The sequence below is a fragment of the Myotis yumanensis genome, unplaced genomic scaffold (genome assembly GCF_028538775.1).
Source record: "Myotis yumanensis isolate MYYU_CA2020_CCGP unplaced genomic scaffold, mMyoYum1.0.hap1 SCAF_22, whole genome shotgun sequence".
NCBI lineage: Eukaryota > Metazoa > Chordata > Mammalia > Chiroptera > Vespertilionidae > Myotis > Myotis yumanensis.
Genome location: NW_027223773.1, coordinates 9,734,285 through 9,757,042, shown reverse-complemented (window position 1 = coordinate 9,757,042; position 22,758 = coordinate 9,734,285). Strand labels below are relative to the sequence as shown.

Here is a 22,758-nt window from a genome sequence, read left to right as displayed (position 1 = left end):
GGCACGTGATGTGAACTGGATAGAGCCTTCCTGTGACAGCCAAATCCACCACTATTTACAACGTGTTTCTTTCCCTTTTGCTCACTGCTTCTTGTAAGCTTGCGCCAACCTTTGACTCAAGCTCAATACAGGAGCAGAAGAAGGTGGGATCTCCCAGTCTTCCGGAGGGCCACTAGATTAGTACTTCATTCATTTTGGAAAAGTTCCGAAAGAGCAAATAAATTCAAAGTCTTAAATTCAGCCTATCCCTGTGGTGGTTCAGGTAGCTCTGAGGATCCGACTGCACAACTAGTAGCCTGAAATGAGGTAAAACCTAGTCATAGTGACACTTTTGGAGACTGAGCATAAAAAAGGTTAGTTTGTAACAGCTAGTTTTATAACCTTTCTTAGATGATGACTACTGCCTAGCCAGTGTCAGCTTAGTAATTTGTGTTTTACCCATACTGCTGCCAAAACTCACGTTCTTAATTATTGCACCCTTTTGCAGTGAATCTTTTGGATGTAGTAGTTACTTCTGTCATTAAAGGGGCGATGCTGCTGATAAATAGGAACGCTCTTTCATTCTACCTTCAAACTGAGAATTTTCTGCATCGTTTGTCAATAAAGGCCATTTACAAACTCCTCCGTCTGGCTGTGCTATTGATCTGATTCCTAAACTGCAACTAACAGGAACATTAATCTGCAAATGGCCATAATTTTAAAATATTTCTGACAAACCTTGAAAGGCCCTGCTCACAGTGACTCATCAGTGTCATGTAAACAAACACCCACTTGTCGCTGAATGGATTTGTCGTACAAAAAAAAAATTCAAGTCACTCCATCAAATACACATTTAGGAGGATCCTTACTATTTCAATAAACTAATATTTCCTGGGGAGACGATGAAAAATGAGAAGGCTACAGTGCTCGTGAGGACGGCAGGGTTCTGATAAGCATCCTTTCTCTGCCGTGGGGTCTCCCGATAGACTGGGGGAAATACTGATCATGACAAATCATGGCTTAAGAAGCAAGTGATTTCACCTGGAGTGTTCGGTGGGAAAAAGAGATTACACGGACGGGCTTGAAGAGGTTTACCTTAGCCTCAGGATCATAGCACCTGTGTCCACAGGTAGTTTCAGGCTTTTGACATATCACTGCCTTGCAGAGCTCACTGCTGTGAGCTTTCGGGGTCTCAGGGCACGGGGACCATGATTTGCGTAAGACATCATATCCCAGAATGAGGCCATTTGGCTTCCCTGGGGACGTCCAATCAATTTGAAGGGATCTGTAACAGAGAGAATAATTAATATTTCTGCAAAGACAACATTTACCATTGCTGCTGTCAACCTCATGTACTTTTCAATTTATCTTCCAGGTTGTTCTAAAGGTTTACATCTGGTAACTTCCTAATCAAAAAGCTGCAGCAAGAGAATATGTATATGTTAACATATATACTCATATATGCTACTACCATATCACATTTTTGGAGAATCAATAAAAACTTTATTTTAATATATTTTTATTGACTTCAGAGAGGAAGGGAAAGGGAAAGAGAGATACAAACATCAATGATGAGAGATAGTCATTGATTGGCTGCCTCCTGCACGCCCCCCACTGGGGATCAAGCCCCCCAACCTGGGCATGTACCCTGACCAGGAATCTAATCTGTGACCTCGTGGTAACAAAAATTTTTTGTTCTTATTGTTTTCTTAAAGGGTGGAATGCTGACATTCAAAATTAACCCTATTTGTGCAGTTGTAGAATTTCCAATCATAACAATTTACTAATTCCATTGATGTTTCTATCTCTCTGTTCCTCTCTGAAATCAATAAAAATGTTTTTTAAAAAGAGCATATGAGTTTATTAGTTCGTATCTTTAAAGATCTTACACTAAAATCTTTGAATAACTGTTAGTCACTTTTCTGTCATTGTGTAAAATAAATATTTTTGTCATATTTTTCATTTTAAGGAGAAATGTATCATTACAGACCAAATTACTGGACCCTATCAGGAATTCAATTAAGCCCAAACATTTACATTAAAAAGCAGCAATCATGATAAACCTTGACATCTTAATAGACTGCTTTTAAAGAAAAGAAAGTTATTTCATTTTTGAGGGCACAAACATAACACATTCACTAATGTCACGTGTAAGAGCACAGTTTCATAGGAGACTTGTATAGCCACCACTCTTACTCTGTGGTCTTTGTCCAACTCCCAGAATTCATTTCCCATTTTGAAGATACCTCTTTTGTATTCACTGCATAATCAACAACAGAAAAGACTATGTGTAAGTGACATTCCAGGGTCTGACTTATCCACAAAAGCCAGTGAATCAGTGAGGTCTAAAAACACGTGTAGAACACCATGCCATCATACTTGTCTTCCTTGTACGGCGTAACTGAAATGAGACCACCTCTATTTTTAGCAGTGCCATGAACAGTTCTGCTTTTGAGAATCTGAGTCAGGTACAGGAGGATAAATGATCGAGGAGTCATGGGTTCAACCCCTCCACGTTTCTCATTAGAAGCAATGAGGGCGATATTGAGAGATCTTTTGGGGTGACAATTTGAAATGAAGGAAGGACATCTCTGAGATTCCGTTGAGGACACCCCCCCATTAAAGAGTGGATTTGGAATGGAACCAATGGAAGGAACCAATGCGTGTTCAGAGAGCCGGGGATCGAAGTTAATTAGAAGGGAGAACTGGATTTTGCTGAGAGTTGCACAAAGGCGACCTCAGTCATTGAGCTTCTTCTATAGGAGCCACAGAATGCAGATAAATCAGGAGTTTGGGAGAGAGGCAGGTGAATAAAAGGAATTCGTGGTGCAAGAGACCCAAGAATGAGCTCAATATTCTGTTACGTCTCCTCACCAAGCAATGAGTTTGACCATCAGAACTCATTGGCCATCACAACAATAAAATTTCCTCAAAGCAATTATGACTATTGATTTCATCTGTACAATAATACAAAACACCCTCCACGTTGTCTCTCTCAAGAGTTCTTCCCACACCCTTTCAAGAACTGAGCATAAAATTCCAGTCCAAGCCGAAACCGGTTTAGCTCAGTGGATAGAGCGTCGGCCTGCGGACTGAAAGGTCCTGGGTTCGATTCCGGTCAAGGGCATGTACCTTGGTTGCGGGCACATCCCCAGTGGGAGATGTGCAGGAGGCAGCTGATCGATGTTTCTCTCTCATCGATGTTTCTAACTCTCTATCTCTCTCCCTTCCTCTCTGTAAAAAATCAATAAAATATATTTTTTAAAAAAATTCCAGTCCAAATTAAAAGCCATTTGCCATTGTCCACATTGCTGAGAGAGGATATTGACAATATGGGTAAAGGAGGAGTGATTGGACATTCTACACCTACAGACTGATATTCTGCTTATTAAGAAAAGAAAAAGAAAGAAAAGAGGTGGATTAATTTTTTAACTGTAAAAATTTAAATTCAGCATTCAAGTTGCCAGTCCCTAAAAAAATCAGGGAGGAAAATTAAGGATATGGGAGATTCCTTGATATCGAATGTCATGAAAATATAGAGGTTTCAAAGTTTCACCTCAAATTTGGTGAGGCAAAAAGGGGAAGGATCTTCTTCCACAAGCTAAGGCTCTCGTGACTTATTCAACCCCACACTAAGTACCTGGGATATACAGGGGGAATTTGTAAATGAGGGCAGGTGTTCAACCTTCATTTGGAGGCACCTAGGCTGAGTTGCTACCAGAAAGACTCCTACAAAGTTGGTGTGTAAAACTATCGTTTATATCATTCAGTAGCTCGAGGCAAATTTTTAAACAATTATTTGTGAATGCTACAAAGACATTACACCCCAGACTTCTCATCAATAATACAGCCCCGAACTGATGTGGAACTGGGGGAAACACTGCCACGGTTCCAATTAGAGGCAGCCAGAGACGCGACCTGCCTTCTCTCTCCTCTCCCTTGAGCCTCGTGCTGGGAAATCATGCATTTTGAAACACGAGCAGTAATGTAGTAAAATCTCTTCCTTGTTTCTGCTTTTCCTTATCGGATGCATTCGTGGAGCATAAATAAGTAAACGTCAGAGACAGCCCGGTGCCCAGGGAAGCTGTCGGCTACAGTGCTTGCCATATTTCAATCAAAGCCAGAGCTGGTCAGCTCCCTTCATCCAAAGCGGTGTCTACCCTCACCGCTTTGGACCAGAATTAATGAATCAGCTATTGATTAAATTCCACTCTAACCAACCCACCAAGGCAAATAAATGAACTACCCAGGGCACGTGTAGGCCATGGCCAGACATGTCCGGGCTATTGATCAGTAGTTAGTATTCTTTGGGGATCCAGAAGCAGCTGATGACAATATGACAAGTATGGAAAATGTGACACAGACACAGTGTGTTTCTGGAGGAGGAGGCTGGAGAATGAGAAGGGTTCATCTGATCTTTACGTGTGTGCGAAGACATCTTTGGTTTACATGTAAGAGGAAAACACGTGTAAGTGCTTGAACTGAAGAAGTTGTTGTCAAAAGCCAGGTGTGAAAGGCCAAAGGCAAAGATCACACGGCCCGGATGTGCAATCTGACAGGCTGACGTGCTATTAAAATTTCACTGAGCGGTTTTCCTATCAACAGTGTAGAGTGAAGGAATATTTCAACATGAACTCTGTTATCTCTTGACTGTGGTAGTATTTACACAACTCTACCCATTTGTCAAAACTCATAGAAGCTGGAGCAAAGAAAGAGTACATCTTACTCTGTGTAAATTAAAAATAGATTGTAAAATGCAAGAGAATAATAAAAAATAAGTAAGCAAATGCAGGAAACCCGGATCCTTCCAGATGCTGCATTCATTGTTGACACTAGGGGGTTCTCCTCGCATCCTTGTCAGTTTTTAACTTTTTCTCTTCACAAAGCCTCAAACTGCTTTTATTCTAAGCCCAAATGTAAGTGACATTCGATTGAGTATGGAATGAGAAGATGAAATATATCGGTTTCTTTTTAGTTCAGAATTTGGAGGCATTGCATTTTGGCCAGGAATGCTGCTGTTTAGAAGATGGACAATGCTATTTAAACTCCAATGCTCTGTGTTATCTTGCAGGAAACTGGATCTGGAAATTTCCTGACAATGTCCCTTTACAAAAGAACAAAAAGGTGGAGGAAGGGAGAATTTTTTTTTTTTTTTTTTTTTACAGAGAACAAGGGAAAGGGAGAGTTAGAAACATCGATGAGAGAGAAACATCCATCAGCTGCCTCCTGCACACCCCCTACTGGGGATGTGCCCACAACCAAGGTACATGCCGTTGACCGGAATTAAACCTGGGACCCTTCAGTCCGCAGGCCGACGCTCTATCAACTGAGCCAAACCGGTTAGGGTGGGGTTCTTTTCTATGTAGCTCTTTTTTCAGCGGTTATGCTGGTATCTACAGACTCATCTGCACGCTGGTGTGTTTAGTTCTGGGATATTTTCTTATTATTTACTTTCCCCCCCTCTTTCCTGCTCTCTCTTCTGGAACTCTTATTATCCACATACTAGATATTCTGGAGATTTTTTTCCTAATTTCCTCAATAATTACTTTCTTTTTCTTGACATCTTTGATTTTTATTGCACTTTTAGAGACTTTCCTGTTTCTTCCAAAAATTTAATTTAGCTGTTACATTTTTAATTTTCATGAGGTCCTCTCCCCAATTTTCTCTTTATTTTTTTTATCCAAGTAAATTTTGTTTGTTCCATAGATAGAGAATCTTTTTTTTATCTCTTTGAGGCTAATATAATTTTTTTCTTACTTAGCATTACCTCTGCCTCTATTGAATTATTTCTCTTCTTTTATTTTGGTTCTTTTAATCTTTGAGAGCTATGTTCCAAAAAAGCTGACCCAAAGCTTTATGAATGAGTGGGTTTTGCTGATAGATATACTTCCCTATGAATGTCTCTTCCATTAGGGGATCCCACCTGCAAAATTCTGGAAATATTTCATTTGGGGCCATGCAAGCTTTTCTAGAGAAGAATGTCCAATTTCCTGTCAGGGCATTTATGATTAGATACTTGTTTTTAAGAACAGAGCTGGGGAAGGCAGCCATAGTCTTCCTCTTTATCAAGATTTTCCCCTTGGCCTCTCCTCCCAGCTTTCCACTGTTCTTTATTCTCTAGAGCAGGGGTCCTCAAACTTTTTAAACAGGGGGCCAGTTCACTGTCCATCAGACCGTTGGAGGGACAGACTATAGTTTTTAAAAAAACTATGAACAAATTCCTATGCACACTGCACATATCTTATTTTGAAGTAAAAAAACAAAACGGGAACAAATACAATATTTGTATTTGCATGTGGCCCGCGGGCCGTAGTTTGAGGACCCCTGCTCTAGAGAATACACTTCTGACCTTTGGGAGGTAGACTATGCCACGTGGAGGAAAAGAAACCGACACCTGGGTGCATAATATAGAGGTCAAAACCTTGAATTCTGTGATGGTTAATTTTATATATCAATTTGCCTGGGCCACAAGGTACCACACTATTTGGCTAAACCGTATTTCTGGGTATTTCAGGATGTTTCTGGCGAGATTAGCATCTGAATTGGTGGATTCCTTAAAGAAGGTAGCTCTCCTCAAGTCGGTGGGCATCACTCAGTCAGAGGAGGGTCTGAAAAGAACAAAAAGGTGGAGGAAGGGAGAATTCCCTCCATCTGCTCAACCCCTTGAGCTAAGCCACCAGTTCTCCACTCCCAGGCCTGGGCTAGGATTTCCACCATCAGCTCCTCCGAGTCTCAAAACCTCCGGACTTGAACTTGGTCCAAAGCTTTCCCGAGTCTTCACTTTTGGTTTTGTTTCTCTGGAGAACCCAGAGTAATTATAGTTTCCAACCACTTTTTCATCAGAGTTTCAGCTAATCCCAGGATTTCAGCTTTCACCCTTATCCCAGCTTCCCCATCTTCACAAGCCTCCAAGCTTGCAAGACCTCAGACACTAGGGTTCCCTGCAGTGCAAATGAGCTTGTTTTATGTCATTATCCCCCTCTGCCAACCAACACTCTGGTTGTCACTTTCTCCACTGAACAACCATTTGCCTCTCCCTGCCAACCACTGCTTCCAGAATTGTGTCCAAATCTCTCTACTGTTATCTGTGCTGTCATTTTCCTTGCTCAGTTGTTTAATATCCTTTCTAATGTTTTTGCCATCAATTTAATATATTTGGGGAGAAGCAATCATCAACCACAACTACAAAATATTCTCCCTCAGTTATCATCTGCAAGAATCTCCTTAAAGGAAAGAAAATATTCTAGAGACAGAGACACATATGGGCATTTGTTAAATTTCTAATAAAGCTTATATATTATGTTTAGTTACACATAATATGTAATCTAAGCTATATTCCATTGTGCCATTCACCCGGGTTTGAATCATGGGGATGCTAACAGGCTAGGAATTTGACAATCTCCCCCCCCACCCCCCGCCGCCGCCTCAATCTTCCATGATGCCTTTACTGGTGATCAGGGGTAGAGTTTGGTATTTTCTCTTTACGCATTTCTTGCACATTGTGAATTTCTGTTGCGGGTTTTCACAATGTCCTAAAAACATCTGTTTAGCACAGTGTCTCCCACAGTAGGCGGGAACTGTGAAAATTTAGAACCATGTCTTATTCTTCTTTGTATTACTTTTGTCTCTTTCATGACTGTAGCCACAGATGTGTTTGCTGAAAGAATAAAGGTTTCCGGAGTCCCTTTCACTTGACCATTTCCCCCCTGGATAGTAAGCAATCCTCTGGAAAGTTGGGGGAAATCTGCTGAGGAGGTTATCACTTAATTAACACACCACCAATCAGATAGATATCTCTCATGTGTTTGAGAGAAGCTGTGCCTTAGGAAGGGACGATATGATTTTGCCCTGAACAGCTAAGAACCCAATTACCTGGGTTTTTCTAATTGCTTTTAATCACTTGTCCTCAAAATTAGTACAGGCACTTTTTAAACTTATTTTTAAAAAGACCTAAAATTTTTAATATGCCATAAAGGAATCCTTCAGAACTGAAATATGTTAGAATAGATTGATTATTTTAGTCAGTGTATGTGTATGTGGTGTGTGTATGTACGTGTGTGTGTGTGTGTGTGTGTGTGTGAAGGGTCAGTGATTTGGCTAGAGCAAAAGTAGGTTTATAGTTGTTCGTATGAAAAATAATACAATAATGAGAAAATAATAATACAAGAATAAACTGTGTTTTGCATACTCACAATTGTAAATCTACTTTTGCCCACTCCTGTATGATGTGAAAAGTGCCCAGACTTCTATCTTTAGTCTCCACTTGATATAGAGGAATGAACAACTGCTGTCTCCCTTGAATTGGGAAATCATGTTAAATCTCCTTTTTAGGCCGAACCGGTTTGGCTCAGTGGATAGAGCGTCGGCCTGCAGACTCAAGGGTCCCAGGTTCGATTTGGGTCAAGGGCATGTACCTTGGTTGCGGGCACATCTCCACTGGGGGGCGTGCAGGAGGCAGCTGATCGATCTCTCTCATCAATGTTTCTGGCTCTCTATCCCTCTCCCTTCTTCTCTGTAAAATATTCAATAAAATATATTAAAAAAAATCTCCTTTTTAGTTTTGTTGTTATTGCTAATTTTGAATTGAAAAGAGACACACTTTCAACTTATGGCCATTTCTCAACAACAAAAGCCTTCAAAAAACTAAAAGGATTCTACCCCAAACCTGGTAAAATTGGTAATGGTTATCCAAACATTATCTCCCCCATTTATTTTACAGATATTTGTAGCTTTGGGGCAATCTGATAGATGGAAGTCTAATATTCTCAAAGAGATTCAGTCAGAAAGGGAATCATTCTAATTAAAATTGCGTTCCGTGTCTCACAAAATGATTCACTGAAGGACACATTGAAATAAAGACACTCTTTCATGCTCTAGGCGTTTGTTCACAGGTTACTAAATAAAGAGAAGTGAAGCTGGGCAAACAGGGACAGGGCCATCAAAGCTTCAATGTCATGGGACGTGTCCAGTGAAGATCAACCAAATAATGTCAAAAATTCACTCTACACACACGCTGATAGCAACTTCTCAAATGACATTGTCATGGCTGGGATAATATCTTATATTTTGATTTTCATTGTTTGTGTTCAGTTCTTTAGATTGAGTGACAAAAAACATGTATACCTCGAAGTGATGCTATGAATTGTGGGTGCTGGCATATCGCTTGGAGTGTCTTCCATGGTGGTGACCTGGGTCCCATTGCTTTTCACACAGGCATATTTTGTGCAGACTTCGACCTGCAAATAGTAATTGAGAAAAGCATGGATCCAATTATTTTCAAAATCCAGACTGTCAATGACTGAATCTCACCCACCTTCATGTCATATGAATCTCTTAACAGCCTGTCGGGGTTAATTAAATATTAATTTTTGGTGTTAATTGACTCCAGTGGGACAAGTCATAGAGTGCAGGAATAGAGTGCAGAAGTGGGCTCAGGACAATTGATTTAGTGACTTAAATGGTGATGTGTAGTCCCTCCTCCCAACCATTCGGAAAGAGACAGACATATCGATCTATTCGGAGCCCAGGTAAGGGATGGAAGATGCCTAGGGGACAGTTTCAAGCATAATAGTCATCACTGTGTACTGCTCTCAGAGCCATAACCAGGTAGTATAATAACGGTACCTTCTGGGAGTCTTGACACTTTCCAACACATGGCCTAAATGAGAATGTCTTAAAAAAAAAATAAAAAAACACACAAGACCTAGAGAAGACTTCCAATATGGCTGAGTTCTTTTATATCCATCTGATCCAATATTTTTACCTTAATCCCAGTAGAAACTCATCATTTACTTTTTAAATTCTGCCCCTGCAGCTGAATAAAAACCGAGGAGGGTTTAAAAATTGGGTTCATCAAGCATTATTAAAACAAAAGAACACGTTCAGCAAGAGGAGAGAGAATTGAATGTACAAAAGATCGCGCCTGGAACATCCAAGAAATGACATCATTCTGTTCTCAATTCAAGGATAAACCAAAGAGGAACTAACTGTTCCTTTCCCAATGCTAATTGACTTCCATTCATTGATGCCACCGAGTATTTTGAGGTAATATCTAGTAGATATTTAAACACTATCAAGGCTGTCCAATTAAACCCCAAATCACCTCAAGGCAGATGAACTTAAAATATACCTGCTGGTAATGGAATTAATGACAATAAAACTTCATGCATATTAGGGAACATTTGACTCTGTGCATAATGAGGTAACTCAAAATCAACTCAACTGAATTTGTCATGTAAATGATACGTGCCAAATGTTATGATGGGTACTTACAGCAATAACTTCACTGAGTCCTCACAATTCCATTTTCATATGTTTGCAAACTGAGGGCCAGAGAAATCAGGGAATCTGACTGAGTTGGTAAGATAGGAGATACCTTATTTGGTCTTTAATATGCCCTATCGCCTTGTCATCTAAATATAAAGTATACCTTCAAGTTCTAAACAGCTTAGGGGTCTTCAAATGAATCTCTCCAGAAGATCTTTGACTTTGGAGAAATATGTCAATATTTTTTTCTCATTCTTATAAATGCTAAGATAACTCGGGTGAAGTCATGGAAATCATGGGGTAATTAATAATAATGTCTGTCACTGTCCTCATCACACTTTTTCCCATATTATCACCACTCTCTTCTCTCCAGGGATTCACCTGTTTGCCCACCGTGCACAGGTTTAACCCTGATCAGCTTCCCTCTTTCCTCTCTCCTTCCCCACCAAACACATCACCTGTAACCAAGATGGAAGGTATACACTTGGAGACACACCCTGGCATGTTTTCTTTAACATACCCAGGAGCATAACGATCAGAAAGCAAGGTGCTAACCTGAATGTCATAGACAGTGAAGGGAGACAGGTCTGATAGGAGGAGGGACCCGGGCACATCCATCCCAGTCTTGCGGAGCTGGTTGTTTACACAGACAGAATATTCAGTGACGACGCCATTTGGGCTGGAAGGCGACGTCCAGATGACACGTGCAGCTGTGCTGTTGATGATGACAACCTCTGGAGGAGGCATGCCCTGAGGCTCTGGAATTAAAGGGGAAAAATGGAATAAACTCCAGCTGTCTCTGCAAAAGCACTTATTAGAGCGAATGCAGATGAGTATTTGGGTTTTGCGAAGGGGGCGTTGCGTATCGGCTCTCCACTGATGAAGTTATCACAGGCTTATTATACTCTCAGTTAGAAACCATGAGAATTGGTGGTAAAAGGCTTTCCACCACCGGCGCAGTGCTAATCTTCGATGCTCTGTGACCAGTGGGGTACAATGATAAATGACTCCCCCATCTGCACCACTAACACAGCTATTATTTGTCTCCTCTCCCATCCCTTCACTTCGTACCTCCCAGGAAGGGGGGGTGGGGTGGGGGAGGGGAGAAAAGGAAATCCGCTCCTTAAGCAAAAAATAAAACTCAAATACATCGAGGCTGGTGGGACGTGAAAAATCATTTGCTGTGACTAGCTTGTAACTCAAGCAATATGAAGCGATAATGCAATATTGTCATTATGCAAATGATTTCGAATGTTGATTACCATAGGTAATGATGAAATCCAGCATTAGGAAAAAAGTCTTGCTTGGCGTTAAATTACACAATTATTCGAGCGTGTCAGAAATAACTATGCGGAGACCTATTTTTATCTTAAGAACCCATCTTAACTGGTTGAAAAATTGTCCTTGTGATCCATTCTATTTTATAAACAAAAGGTGCCGACCTCTGGCACCTCCGAGGGAAATGGGTTCCTCACTTAAAGTGCTCTCCTAATGACCTGGAACACTTGCTTGGGAGGTAATGATATTATAATGTTTATAATGAGACTTTATAAAGCCAAAAAGATTAGAAAGACCATTCCGAACTCATTTCAGATGCACAAGTTGCTTTTCTCTGCGTCCTCCCCCTCGCTAGCTGGCTTCGGAGTGAGTCACAGGCAATTTTTCTCAGGGGCTGAACTTCCACCCACCATTTCTGGTGACTCAGGGAGGGCCCTCGCTGGGCTTGGCTGCCACGTTGAAAAGCATCCTGTTTCTGAGAGCAAATCTTGGTGGGGGAAAAAGTCTCTAAATGTCACCATTTATTGATGGGAACTCGGCTCCAAACTAAGCATCCACGGAAAAGAACAGGAACAAACGGGGCTAATGTCCCATTATGAGAGCCCGGGCTGCTGTCTCAATGGGACCGCTTATTGATCCGCCACTCGATGACAGCAAGCACTTAAGATTTTAGCCCCGACCCCCTTCCCTCCAACACCGGAAATTGTATAATGGAGGGCTGACTGATCTCAGCCTCGGCAAGAATCAATCAATTTCACTCGCATCCCTGAAGCCCAGCGAGCATCCCTCGACACCTGGACTCACCCCCATTGCCAGTGGTTGCGTACAGGACATCGCTGGTGATGCTGTGGACGCCGTTGAAGACAGAGATCAAAATCCGATACTCCGTGTTTGGACTTAAGTGGCCAATGACATGAGCGTTTACATCTGGGAGGATTTTCAGAGATTCATTTGAGGTAGCAGAACTCCAAAAAAGCGTATAATACTCCACGTCACCTTGTAGGTCTTGAAAAGCTGTTAACGATAAACACACAACACCTTCAATGTGGCTGACCTAAAAGGGCCTCGGGGGGAAAAAGACAGAATAAACTCTATGATTTGCTACTCCTAGAATGGGATGGAAGAAAGCATATGGAACCTTCCTTATGGTTGTAATTAAAAAATATATTTTTACTGACTTCAGAGAGAAAGGGAGAGAGGTAAAGAGAGATAAAAACAATGCTGAGAGAGAATCATTGATTGGCCGCCTCCTGCTGGAGATCGAGCCCACAACCCGGGCATGTGCCCTGATCGGGAATCGAACCATCACCTCCTGGTTCATAGGTCAATGCTCAACCACTGAGCCATGCCAGCCAGGCAAGAGAATTACTAACATTGCAAGAAGTAGGCGGCCTTGCCCAGAGGCATGACTAGTTAACGTCCTTAGGAGAGTAGGCTGCATAGGGAGGAAAATGATTATGCAACAATCCTTCCCATCGCTGACCCGCCTCCGCGAGGTAACCTTGGTGCCCACAAACAGGTACCTGAAAAATGTCTAAGGTATGAGTGGGAATAGCGGCAGATTGCATTACCTACATCCTGAAGGTCAGAGGTGCGGATGGCCCAGGTAATGAAACCTCAGCGAGCTGCTTCAGATCTCTTAGGTCTGTCGGTTTTTATAAGCAGGCTCTCTTCAGGCGTGCAGTTATAACATGAGGGGCCTACAGGCGGGAAATTCAGCAGCTGGACCTCAACAGAAGCATCCAAATCTCAGCTGGGGGAGGGGGTGCCTGCCTGCATGAGGAGGCACTGAAGATGGACCAGGAAGGGAAAGAATAGAGAGGAAGAGGGAGATGAGAGAAAATGTATTCGACTGTACAGAAGACTCCAGCTCCAGATGAAAACTGTATTTTTCCCAGAGGTGTCTCAGAGGGCATCGTAAGTGTCAATTGACCGACATTCTTCCATCTAAATGGCTTAAGATCCCAACAGAAGGGACACCGAAGACCTTATAAACACCCTAGAATGATAGTCTTTTGCAGAAGTGGATGACTTACTGGCACCACAGATCAACACAACCAGTACTAACTTTAATTTACAATGAATGTCACCTGATACTGGCTTCAATTCACAACTGATACAACATTGGGGCAGATTCACACAGAGGTTCTAAAATGAAATAGGAAGTGTGTCTCCTCTTAGGCTGTAACAAAACTCAAGACTGGATCAGCATCCCAACGGGGAGTAAGTTCACACCTTTCTGTATTATAGATGACAACCCGAGTGGGTGCAGTTTTCTTGCGTTAAACATATAGTTGAATTGGGGCTTTGCAAGTTCCATATTTCTCAATATTTGGTAACATTCTAGCAAGTTTTGATTCAATTATTTGCCAGGTTTGAAGTAATGCTTAGAGGAATGATTATAATACATATATCTATGATATGATAGATGCAGTATTGTTTTTTTAAATACATCTTTATTGATTTCAGAAAGGAAGGGAGAGGGAGAGATAGAAACATCAAAGATGAGAGAATCCTTGATCAGATGTTTCCTGCACACCCCCTACTGGGGACCAAGCCTATAACCCAGGCATGTGCTCTGACCGGGAATCAAACCATGACCTCCCGGTTCATAGGTCGACACTCAACCACTGAGCCACACTCGCTGGGCATTTTTTTATTTTCTGATGAAGATAATGGATCACTGTGAATTAAAGGTCAGCTCTTACAAGCTCCTCTACCGGCCAATCAGATCTGAAATTTCAGCTACTGCAGTTTCTAAAGTTGCCAGGAAGACTGGATCCATCTGCAAACTCTCCTCACCGCCTGCACAGAGGTGATCTGCATGGGGCCAGGGTGAGCCCTGTGTCACTGACACATGCCCAGTGCTGACGGCCAGGCTCTCTTCCGGTCTCGGGCTGGAATCCCGCCTATGACCAGGGCCGAGGATGACGGACGCACAGGGAAAACTCACTCACATTACCGCCCCTCTCCGAAACGGCTCTTGCTAATAAGGCGTGAGTGACAAGACGCAGGGCTGAGTTCTCTGCAGGGAAGTGCATGTACAATGGGATGCTGTTTCAAATGCATACCCGGGCATTTCCATCACAGCTGCTGGATACCACAGTCCAACCCAAAGGGGACAGCGCAAGGGAGGGAAGGCCTGGGAGGAGGAGGAGGAGGAGGAGAGAGTTGGCCTTTGAAGAACAGCACAGGGACCTCGGCTTTTGTTGTTTTGGCTTTGGAACCTGTTCATTTCAAATTCACGGCGGTACTAACGCATTACCACCTTTCTGGGAGATAAACACATAAAAAGCAGCTTGCTTACTTGGTTTATCCCACCGCACGTCGAGGGCCGAGTGGTTGAGGACAGTCACGGAGGCCCTGGCTCCTCTCTGCGGCAGGCCAGCCCACGTCGTCACCGTCGCTTCCTGGCTCGGTGTGAAACCCACGCTGTTGTAGACAAAAACTTTATACGCGTACGTGGTGAACCTACAAGGTTTGTAGAAGAGACACATATACATTTCTCTTGTACAGGAAACAAAACACAATTTCCTTGTTCCTCAAAAATACAGGACTTTTCTGCACAAAATGCACAATTTTCTTTTCCCTCTTAACAGTATACATTATCTTCTTTTTCTATACACACACACACACACACACACACACACACACACACACAATCCTTATTTTTTTGTAACTCTTGAGCCTTAACCAGTCTCAGGAAAGTACTTTATTAGGACCATGAAGCACAGATGGCTATTAAAGACCGGCGTGGTTTATCGTCTCGCCCTCTCAATGTTTTGGAAAGTGATGAGGATTAAGATCCGTTCAAGATGCAGCTGCAAATCTCGCCAGTTTTCTATCTGCATTCCATCAGAGAGTTTCACGCTCTCCTTCTGGGAAATGCATCCATTTTCAAACATCAGAATCTCTCCTCACCATCCTCTTCCTGTACCTATGCTTCTTCCCACACATCTCACTGGCAGAGAGATAAACCCTTAAATTAAATCCTAACTGGGGAAGGGAGCAAGGTCCCCCGCTGGGAGTCTGGCCGCAGTGAGCTGTCTTCTGCCTTCGTGGGAAGACAGTTACTTGAGTTAACCCTGTGGAAACGGAATCTTGCTTTGTAGGCGGAGGAAGCCTGAGGCTGTGATGGGGACTTTCCGAGTTACACAATAAATGAACGAGTCAAGCCACCGACCCTTGACTGGAATTGAACCTGGGACCCTTCAGTAAGAGGGCCGATGCTCTATCCACTGAGCCAAAGGGAACAGGGTTACCTATGGTTTTTAGCAAGTGCTAAACAGTCTACAATTCCGTGGTCAGCAAACTGCGGCTCGAGAGCCACACTCGGCTCTTTGGCCCCTTGAGTGTGGCTCTCCCTAAGCCTTAGGAGTACCCTAATTAAGTTAATAACAATGTACCTATCTATATAGTGTAAGTTTAAAAAATTTGGCTCTCAAAAGAAATTTCAATCGTTGTACTGTTGATATTTGGCTCTGTTGACTAATGAGTTTGCCGACCACTGGTCTACATGACTAAGACACGTGAGAAGGAGTAACGATAGTATTTACTGACTATTTAACGTGTGTTAGAAAGTTTCTACATGTACTAATTCATTAGCTCCTCCCAATTACTAGAAAGTGCTATGATGATACCTATTTTGAAAAGGAGAAAAGTCAGGCTCATAGTTAAATCACTTGTTTAAGTCATCAAGGCAGTAGGTGGGAGAGTACAAATTCAAACCTGGACAGTCAGATCGCAGAGCCTGCTCTTCTGACCATCATAGCGATGACAGCAGTAATGCCAATCATAATGAGAACCTGATCTGTCCATACTCGGATGCTGGCATATCACTGGGGCTTGAACTTGAGGTATTTTTTCTAGCAGAGGGGATGGATTTTTGCTTACACATCCAAACAGTCTCGCCAAATTTCCTGTGTCACCACTAGTAGGAATTGGAAGGATGGGGAGTTGGGGTTAAGAGGGTAGCAAGTCTGTGACAATCGAATGAAACGAAGCTAATGGCTCACATGGGAATTGAACCTGCGACCTCAGCTTCATTAGCTCTCCCCCTGAGTAAAATACTTCTAATTGTGTTTTACTCCACAACCTGGCTTAAAAGAAATTTAGCTAGGGTCAGGGTGCCTAATCGCCTACAAAATTTAAATTTTTCTTCCACATATCTGATGTTATATATTAAGTAATCTTTATGGCTTTAAAGTGAGCCATTTTTAGACTCTTTTCTATAAGTGAAATTAACAGCATCAGATGGCACTAAATGGGTGAATTGTAAATAAATTCTGTAAGTCCTTATTTCTTCCAGTGATACATGAAGCTATTTCATTATAATTTAAGGATAGTGAAATGCACAATTTATGCCTGCGTAATAGAAATGTAAGTCACCTAGATATGTGTAATTAGCATGACCGTTTTCAAAGTGATATTACAATTTTAGAGATAGCTTTAGAGCTTATTTGCTTCAAATAATAAAATTAGCTGCCACATTTTACAGATTAGAAAACTGAGGCCCTGCGAAGGTAAGTGGCTTTGCCTAAGGATACACAGCTAGTTAAGGTGACTGAGTCTCCAGTCTCCTCATTTCTAATATTTAATGCTCGCCACTACCCCTGGTTTTATTTAAATGAGAAATCAGTAGGCATCTTACTTGATGTCATGCATTTGTCTTCAGCATTTTCTTTAATTTCCCTGGTGAAGGTAAAATTTAAGGAAATAGCACCTTGAGATTTTAGATAAAATACTTCCTTACACTGTTTTCATTGTACCTGAAACCTAATCCTTATGCAAGTATACAGACTCATGGCTCTATATGTCAGTTTATATATATTTCACTTTACATTTACAAAGAATGTGTTAAGTGTGCTTACAGTGTTTTTAAAGTCACTTCGGGTATACTGGTTTTTGAGATGGACTTAGATGTTGATTATTATTATCATATGGGACATTCCACTTAGCTAATAATAAAAAATACTTTTAAAAGAAAAATGCTAGATTAATGGGCTTCATATACTCATGCGAAACTTATGGATATCAACTTCTTCTCAAAATATTGTGTTCCCTACGTTTGTCTTGAAAAATGTACCATTTCAAACCCTGTAGGAAACAGTTTTTTTTTTGAAATCTGAACAGTGAACTAACTTATATTGAGTCTATACTGTAACTAGTAAAACCAACTGTTTGAAGGCCAATTTAGAAATTCTGGACTGTCACGGAGTTATTCCCTAAATGATCAATTTGTTGAGACCATCCTCAAGGCCCTCCCTTTACCAACACACAGAAAATGGTAAATTTATTGCGTTATAAACATGACTATGGCGTTTTTCCTTGTAAAACATAATATACATTAAAACCTTATTTCTAGAACCATACTCCTCTCAAGGTTCAGTTGCTATTATTCAAGTGAAGTAGCAAACCAGGTTCAGTTGAGATGATGGTTTTTAATCTGTTTACTTACTGAGTAGATGATTTAGATAAATGAATGAATGGATGGATATTTCAGCTGATTCAGTCCAGGAAGAGAGAGGGCGGGGAAGCCCAATAGAAAACTTCTAGTTCAAGACTCAAAGGATGATCACTCAGACGGAGAGATGACAGCAATGGGAGCAGCTGGGGAGCAAGGGGTGCATGTGAGCTGTGCCAAGAGAAATGCTGATGTGGACCGAGCACAGAGGCCAGGTGAGGAGGCGGTGGCACACAAGGCCAGTGCTCAGTATTCAGAGTAGAGCTATTCAGTGCTGAGCCTACAGAAGTAACCTGATAGAAAAGGTGTCTGCAACGTTTTCTTTAAGGAATACCTGTGGTGCTTTAGAATTTAATTACGTTGCTTGGACTTACGAAGGGGTAGAAATCATCTAATCCCATTGAATCGCCTCATTTTATAAACAACAAAAGTGAAGCCAGAGAAAGTAACTTGCCTAAGGTCACCAAGCCAGCTCTCTCACAGGATGGACCAGCACTCACGTCTCCCCGCGCACCTGTGCAATCTCCTCCTGACATTGCCTGCTGGCTACTCATCTCTCCAAACTCTAGACCGAATTCTTCCCAGTGCCCAGCTTGTTAACTAAATAATTTCTGCGGACGGCAGTAATGATGTATCGCAATTATTCTCCAGAAACAGCGCGCATCTGACAAGTGCCCACTGTTACCCCACTTTCATGTATGTTCAAGATTTCCAAGTTCCTCTAATCTTACATTAATCTCTGTCTTGCTGGAGCTGTGGCAGAGGCAGTAAGTTAACATCCCTAAGTTTGAGCTCAAAAGGCTCATTTTAAGACAGCAAACGTGAAACAGACCGACTGTTTCGGCGCAATGACTAACGGCGCAGATAACGACCTAACGCGTTTCACGGCGTCACTGATAACATGCGCACACAGTGAAGACTCGACGGTACTTTGAACTATTCAACATGCTCCGAGCTCAATGCTAGCACTTGTTTTCATAGTTTCGTAATCTCACCTGCTAAGACCCTTATCTTCATAAAACCGCTGGGTTCCTGAGTAAATATTGTGCCACAGATTTAAATCTTCTGGGGGATTTGATGCAAGTGGCTGCTGGATTTTACGTCTCAGAAGCTCATATCTAAAGCAAAAGACAAGCAGAAACATTGGGATTATCTCAACTCACGTTATTACCAAAATTCCGGTGTTTCGTGGGATGAGTGTGTGATGTGTGCCTGTGAATGTAAAGAACACATCTTCATTTATGATTACAGAGTTTTTTCGAGATTATTATTTTTTCCTGACTCGAGTTTCAAATAGTCAACTATTTTTGAACCCACCAACTCTATTCGCACTTTTCTGCTATCAGTGAGAACAGTCACATTTTAGATTTCTTGCATGTCAGGTTTGCCAAGACTTTCTTGCCAGTTTTACACAAAGTAGAAATACAAAATGCTTATGAAGTTAATGATTTTCTAAGACTTCAACCGTCATTACTTTATAAACAGTGATAATATTATCAAACATAGCCTTGGCTAAGGGTCAAGCCACTTCAGAACCACTCTTTTCTTACTTCTTATCTGTATCCCTGACTACATTCTCTACAGGTTTCCAGGTAATAACTGCATACCAAAGGATTACGTGCTGGCTTTGGAATTTTGAAACACATTTGTGTAAATGTATCCTTTAGAACATGCATCAAGTTTTCCTGACATATAATAAAAATACACTTTGAAAATCAAGGAAGGACTATGTCAAGAATCATTAGAGAACAATGGTTGTTGTCTCAAGGGTTTTTAGTTCTTCACAAAATTAGGATATAGCTCAGCCGGTGTGGTCAGTGGTTGAGCATCAATCCATGAACCAAGAGGTTGCTGGTTCAATTCCCACTCAGGGCACATGCCCAGGTTGCAGGCTCGATCCCCAGTAGGAGGCGTGCAGGAGGCAGCCGATTGACGTTTCTCTCTCATTAATGTTTCTATCTCTCTATCCTTTTCCGCTCCTCTCTCTTTCAAATCAATAAAAACATATTTTAAAATTAATAGATTTCTACCTTGATGAACTTGTATGGTCCCGTAAAGTCAGGATACATAATATGCAATTGTATGAAATTTATGAGTGGGGGATAACCGATAAGGAATTGATTCTACGTCCATATGTGAGTTACAGCCTCCTTCCTTCCCTTCCTTGAGAGATGAGCCCACAGCAAAATCCAAAGCACAGTCCCTTTTTCTTACCTCAAACCAGGTCCATTTGGCCTGGATGGTGGCTGCCAAGAAACCCCAGCATACGATTCACTGAGTGGGACCACGGACAGCGGCTGAACACCCTGAGGTGGGGAGGGGTGGGTTGTAACGTGGGTGGGCAAACTCTCTGTGCATCCTCCTAGATGCCCGCTCCCCCCTGAGCAAGCCACGATGCTGACCGAGTAATCAGTGAAAGGAGTCAGCCCAGTGATGACGTGGCTTAACACCGCGGGAGTGACATTCATGACTGTGACGTGAGGGTCGGGCAGACGGATCTCGTAGCTAAGCACGTCTCCATTCTGGATGAGTGGGGGTTTCCACGTGACCTGGAGGAAAAGATAAATAGAATCAGTGTGATGACACAGGAACAGAGCAACTGAAGTTCATCAGGCCTGGAATGTCCCTCTGTCTGGTTTTCAGTGAAGTTGCTTGCTAAATGCCTATTTAAAAAAAAAAATTGTATTGATTTCAGAGAGGAAGGGAGAGAGAGATAGAAATATCAATGACGAGGGAGTCATTGATTGTATGCCTCCTGCACATCCCCTACTGGGAATTAAGCCCGTAACCTGGGAACGTGCCCTAACCTTGAATCAAACCTTGAATCGAACCGTGACCTCCTGGTCCACAGATCAACGTTCAACCACTGAGCCATGCCAGTCGGGTGCAAATGCCTATTTTTGCATGAGACAGAGGTGAGGGATGGGGTCAGTTAGCGACTTCCAGGAACTAAGGGACATGCCAATCCCTGGGTTTGGCTTTCCATCTTGATGCTTTCTAGGACTGTCAGACCAGTACACACCTTGGTGATTCATCGCCCCGGCGGGGGACCTGGAGCACACAGAGCGCACACGGAGACAATTCACACATCCACGCGCATCCACGGGGCAGCGAGCAGCAGCGGCTGATCGTTTTCCTGTTTGTAACTCAATTAAATGAAACGCCAGAACCCCTTGCTTCGCATCAGGAGTGTGCGCTCTAAACGTGTAACCACTTTTTTGTGTTACATGGTGATGAGGGGATCATTACTTGCGTTTTCTGAGGCTGCACAAGCGCGTTCCTGTATTTCACTTGTGCATAATGAAGAAAGTAAAAAACAACATCCCCTATTTGCAAAGATAAGAGATGCACAGTGAGCTTTGACAAAGGCGAGCAAAGGATGACTGTTTAACTCATGGGCTTGAGCGTCAGACGAAACAATGAGGTTTGATAATGGAATCCCATGTGCAATGGTCCTTTCATCTTCTGGCTAAATTCTGCAGGGGCACATTAGCAACACATTCATGCTCTTGGAGGAAAAAGACCCTGGAAAAAAGTGCACAGGCCATGAGAAATATCACTTATGCCTATGCCACCCGAGTTCATCTTTTATTGTTGCCTCTCGATGTTCCTGACATTTCAGAGTATATCTCTTAGATATAGACTATAAGCTTCCTGAGAGCAGGGTCCAAGTTTGGTCCCCATGTACTGCCATGCCCACAGAGTTCAATAAGTAACTGTGATCATGGCTGATTGAAATATATATTTTGCCTTAGCATGCAGTTCTTTTCAAATTTTAAAAGACACATTTCTGCAAACGGGTATATGAATTATCTACATTTGTAATCTCATACAAAATCAAAGTCAGAAGAAAATAATAAAAAAATAAGAATAGCCCGGCTGGTGTGGCTCAGTGGTTGAGCATTGACATATGAACCAGGAGGTCACGGTTCAATTCCCTGTCAGGGCACATGCCAGGGTTGCAGGCTCGAGCCCCTGTAGGAGGCATGCGTAAGGCAGGCGATCAATGATTCTCTCTCATCATTGATGTTTCTATCTCTCTCTCTTTCTTCCTCTCTAAAATCAATTTAAAATATTTTAACAACAAAAAAAAATAGGTGAGAATGATGATTAAGACTCAATTCCTTTTACGTTGGTTAAAGTACACCCCATAGCAAAGCCATGCCTGGACACGAGCCCGGTGACACCACTATTCCTGGTGGCAGCCTTAGAGACTCAGCTCGCTGGCCAGGCTGATCTAACTGTCTCTCGAGTGAGCGGAGAAGCCGTGGGTATTGTTTCATTCCTGGATGAGGTCACAAAATCGAAGAAAAGAGGGAATTTAAAGGGAAAAAGGGAAGAGAAAAAGCCAGGCAACTTGTTTTGGAGGCTTTTTGATCATCACTGATGAATACATCAAACAGCATTGTGCACTGAGCCTTCCTTCTTTTAAAAGTTTTTGTTCTTTTTTTTTTTTCAGGCCTGCCTATGAAATATTTGTTGGGAGAGAATCCAGAATGACGCCTATCACACAGCTCTGCCTTTGTGTAGGGGACCGTGATTACGTCACGTCATATCGATGGGGTCTGCTACCCGAGTTCTGCAAAAGTCCCCCAGGATCAAGACAGATGGTCACTCCCCAATGATTAACAACTCCAGGCTTGTTTGGGGGTTTTCTTTTTACTTTGAGAGAACAATTCTTAAGATTACCCCATTCGTATAATAAGCACTGTGTGCGTATCATGGACTTCCAATGAACTTCCTTCCGGTGTTTTACCCACAGAACTCTAGAC

At 42.2% G+C, this 22,758-nt stretch overlaps 1 protein-coding gene across 1 annotated transcript in view; it reads right to left on the bottom strand.

Moving 5' to 3' along the window:
- USH2A (usherin) overlaps positions 1 to 22,758 on the bottom strand; it is a 398,687-nt gene that overhangs the window by 106,936 nt on the left and 268,993 nt on the right. Inside the window, 7 exon segments of the mRNA XM_070401429.1 lie at positions 1,075 to 1,264; positions 9,103 to 9,215; positions 10,801 to 11,003; positions 12,328 to 12,537; positions 14,831 to 14,994; positions 18,982 to 19,104; positions 20,201 to 20,535. Coding sequence (XP_070257530.1) covers positions 1,075 to 1,264; positions 9,103 to 9,215; positions 10,801 to 11,003; positions 12,328 to 12,537; positions 14,831 to 14,994; positions 18,982 to 19,104; positions 20,201 to 20,535 — 1,338 coding nt within the window.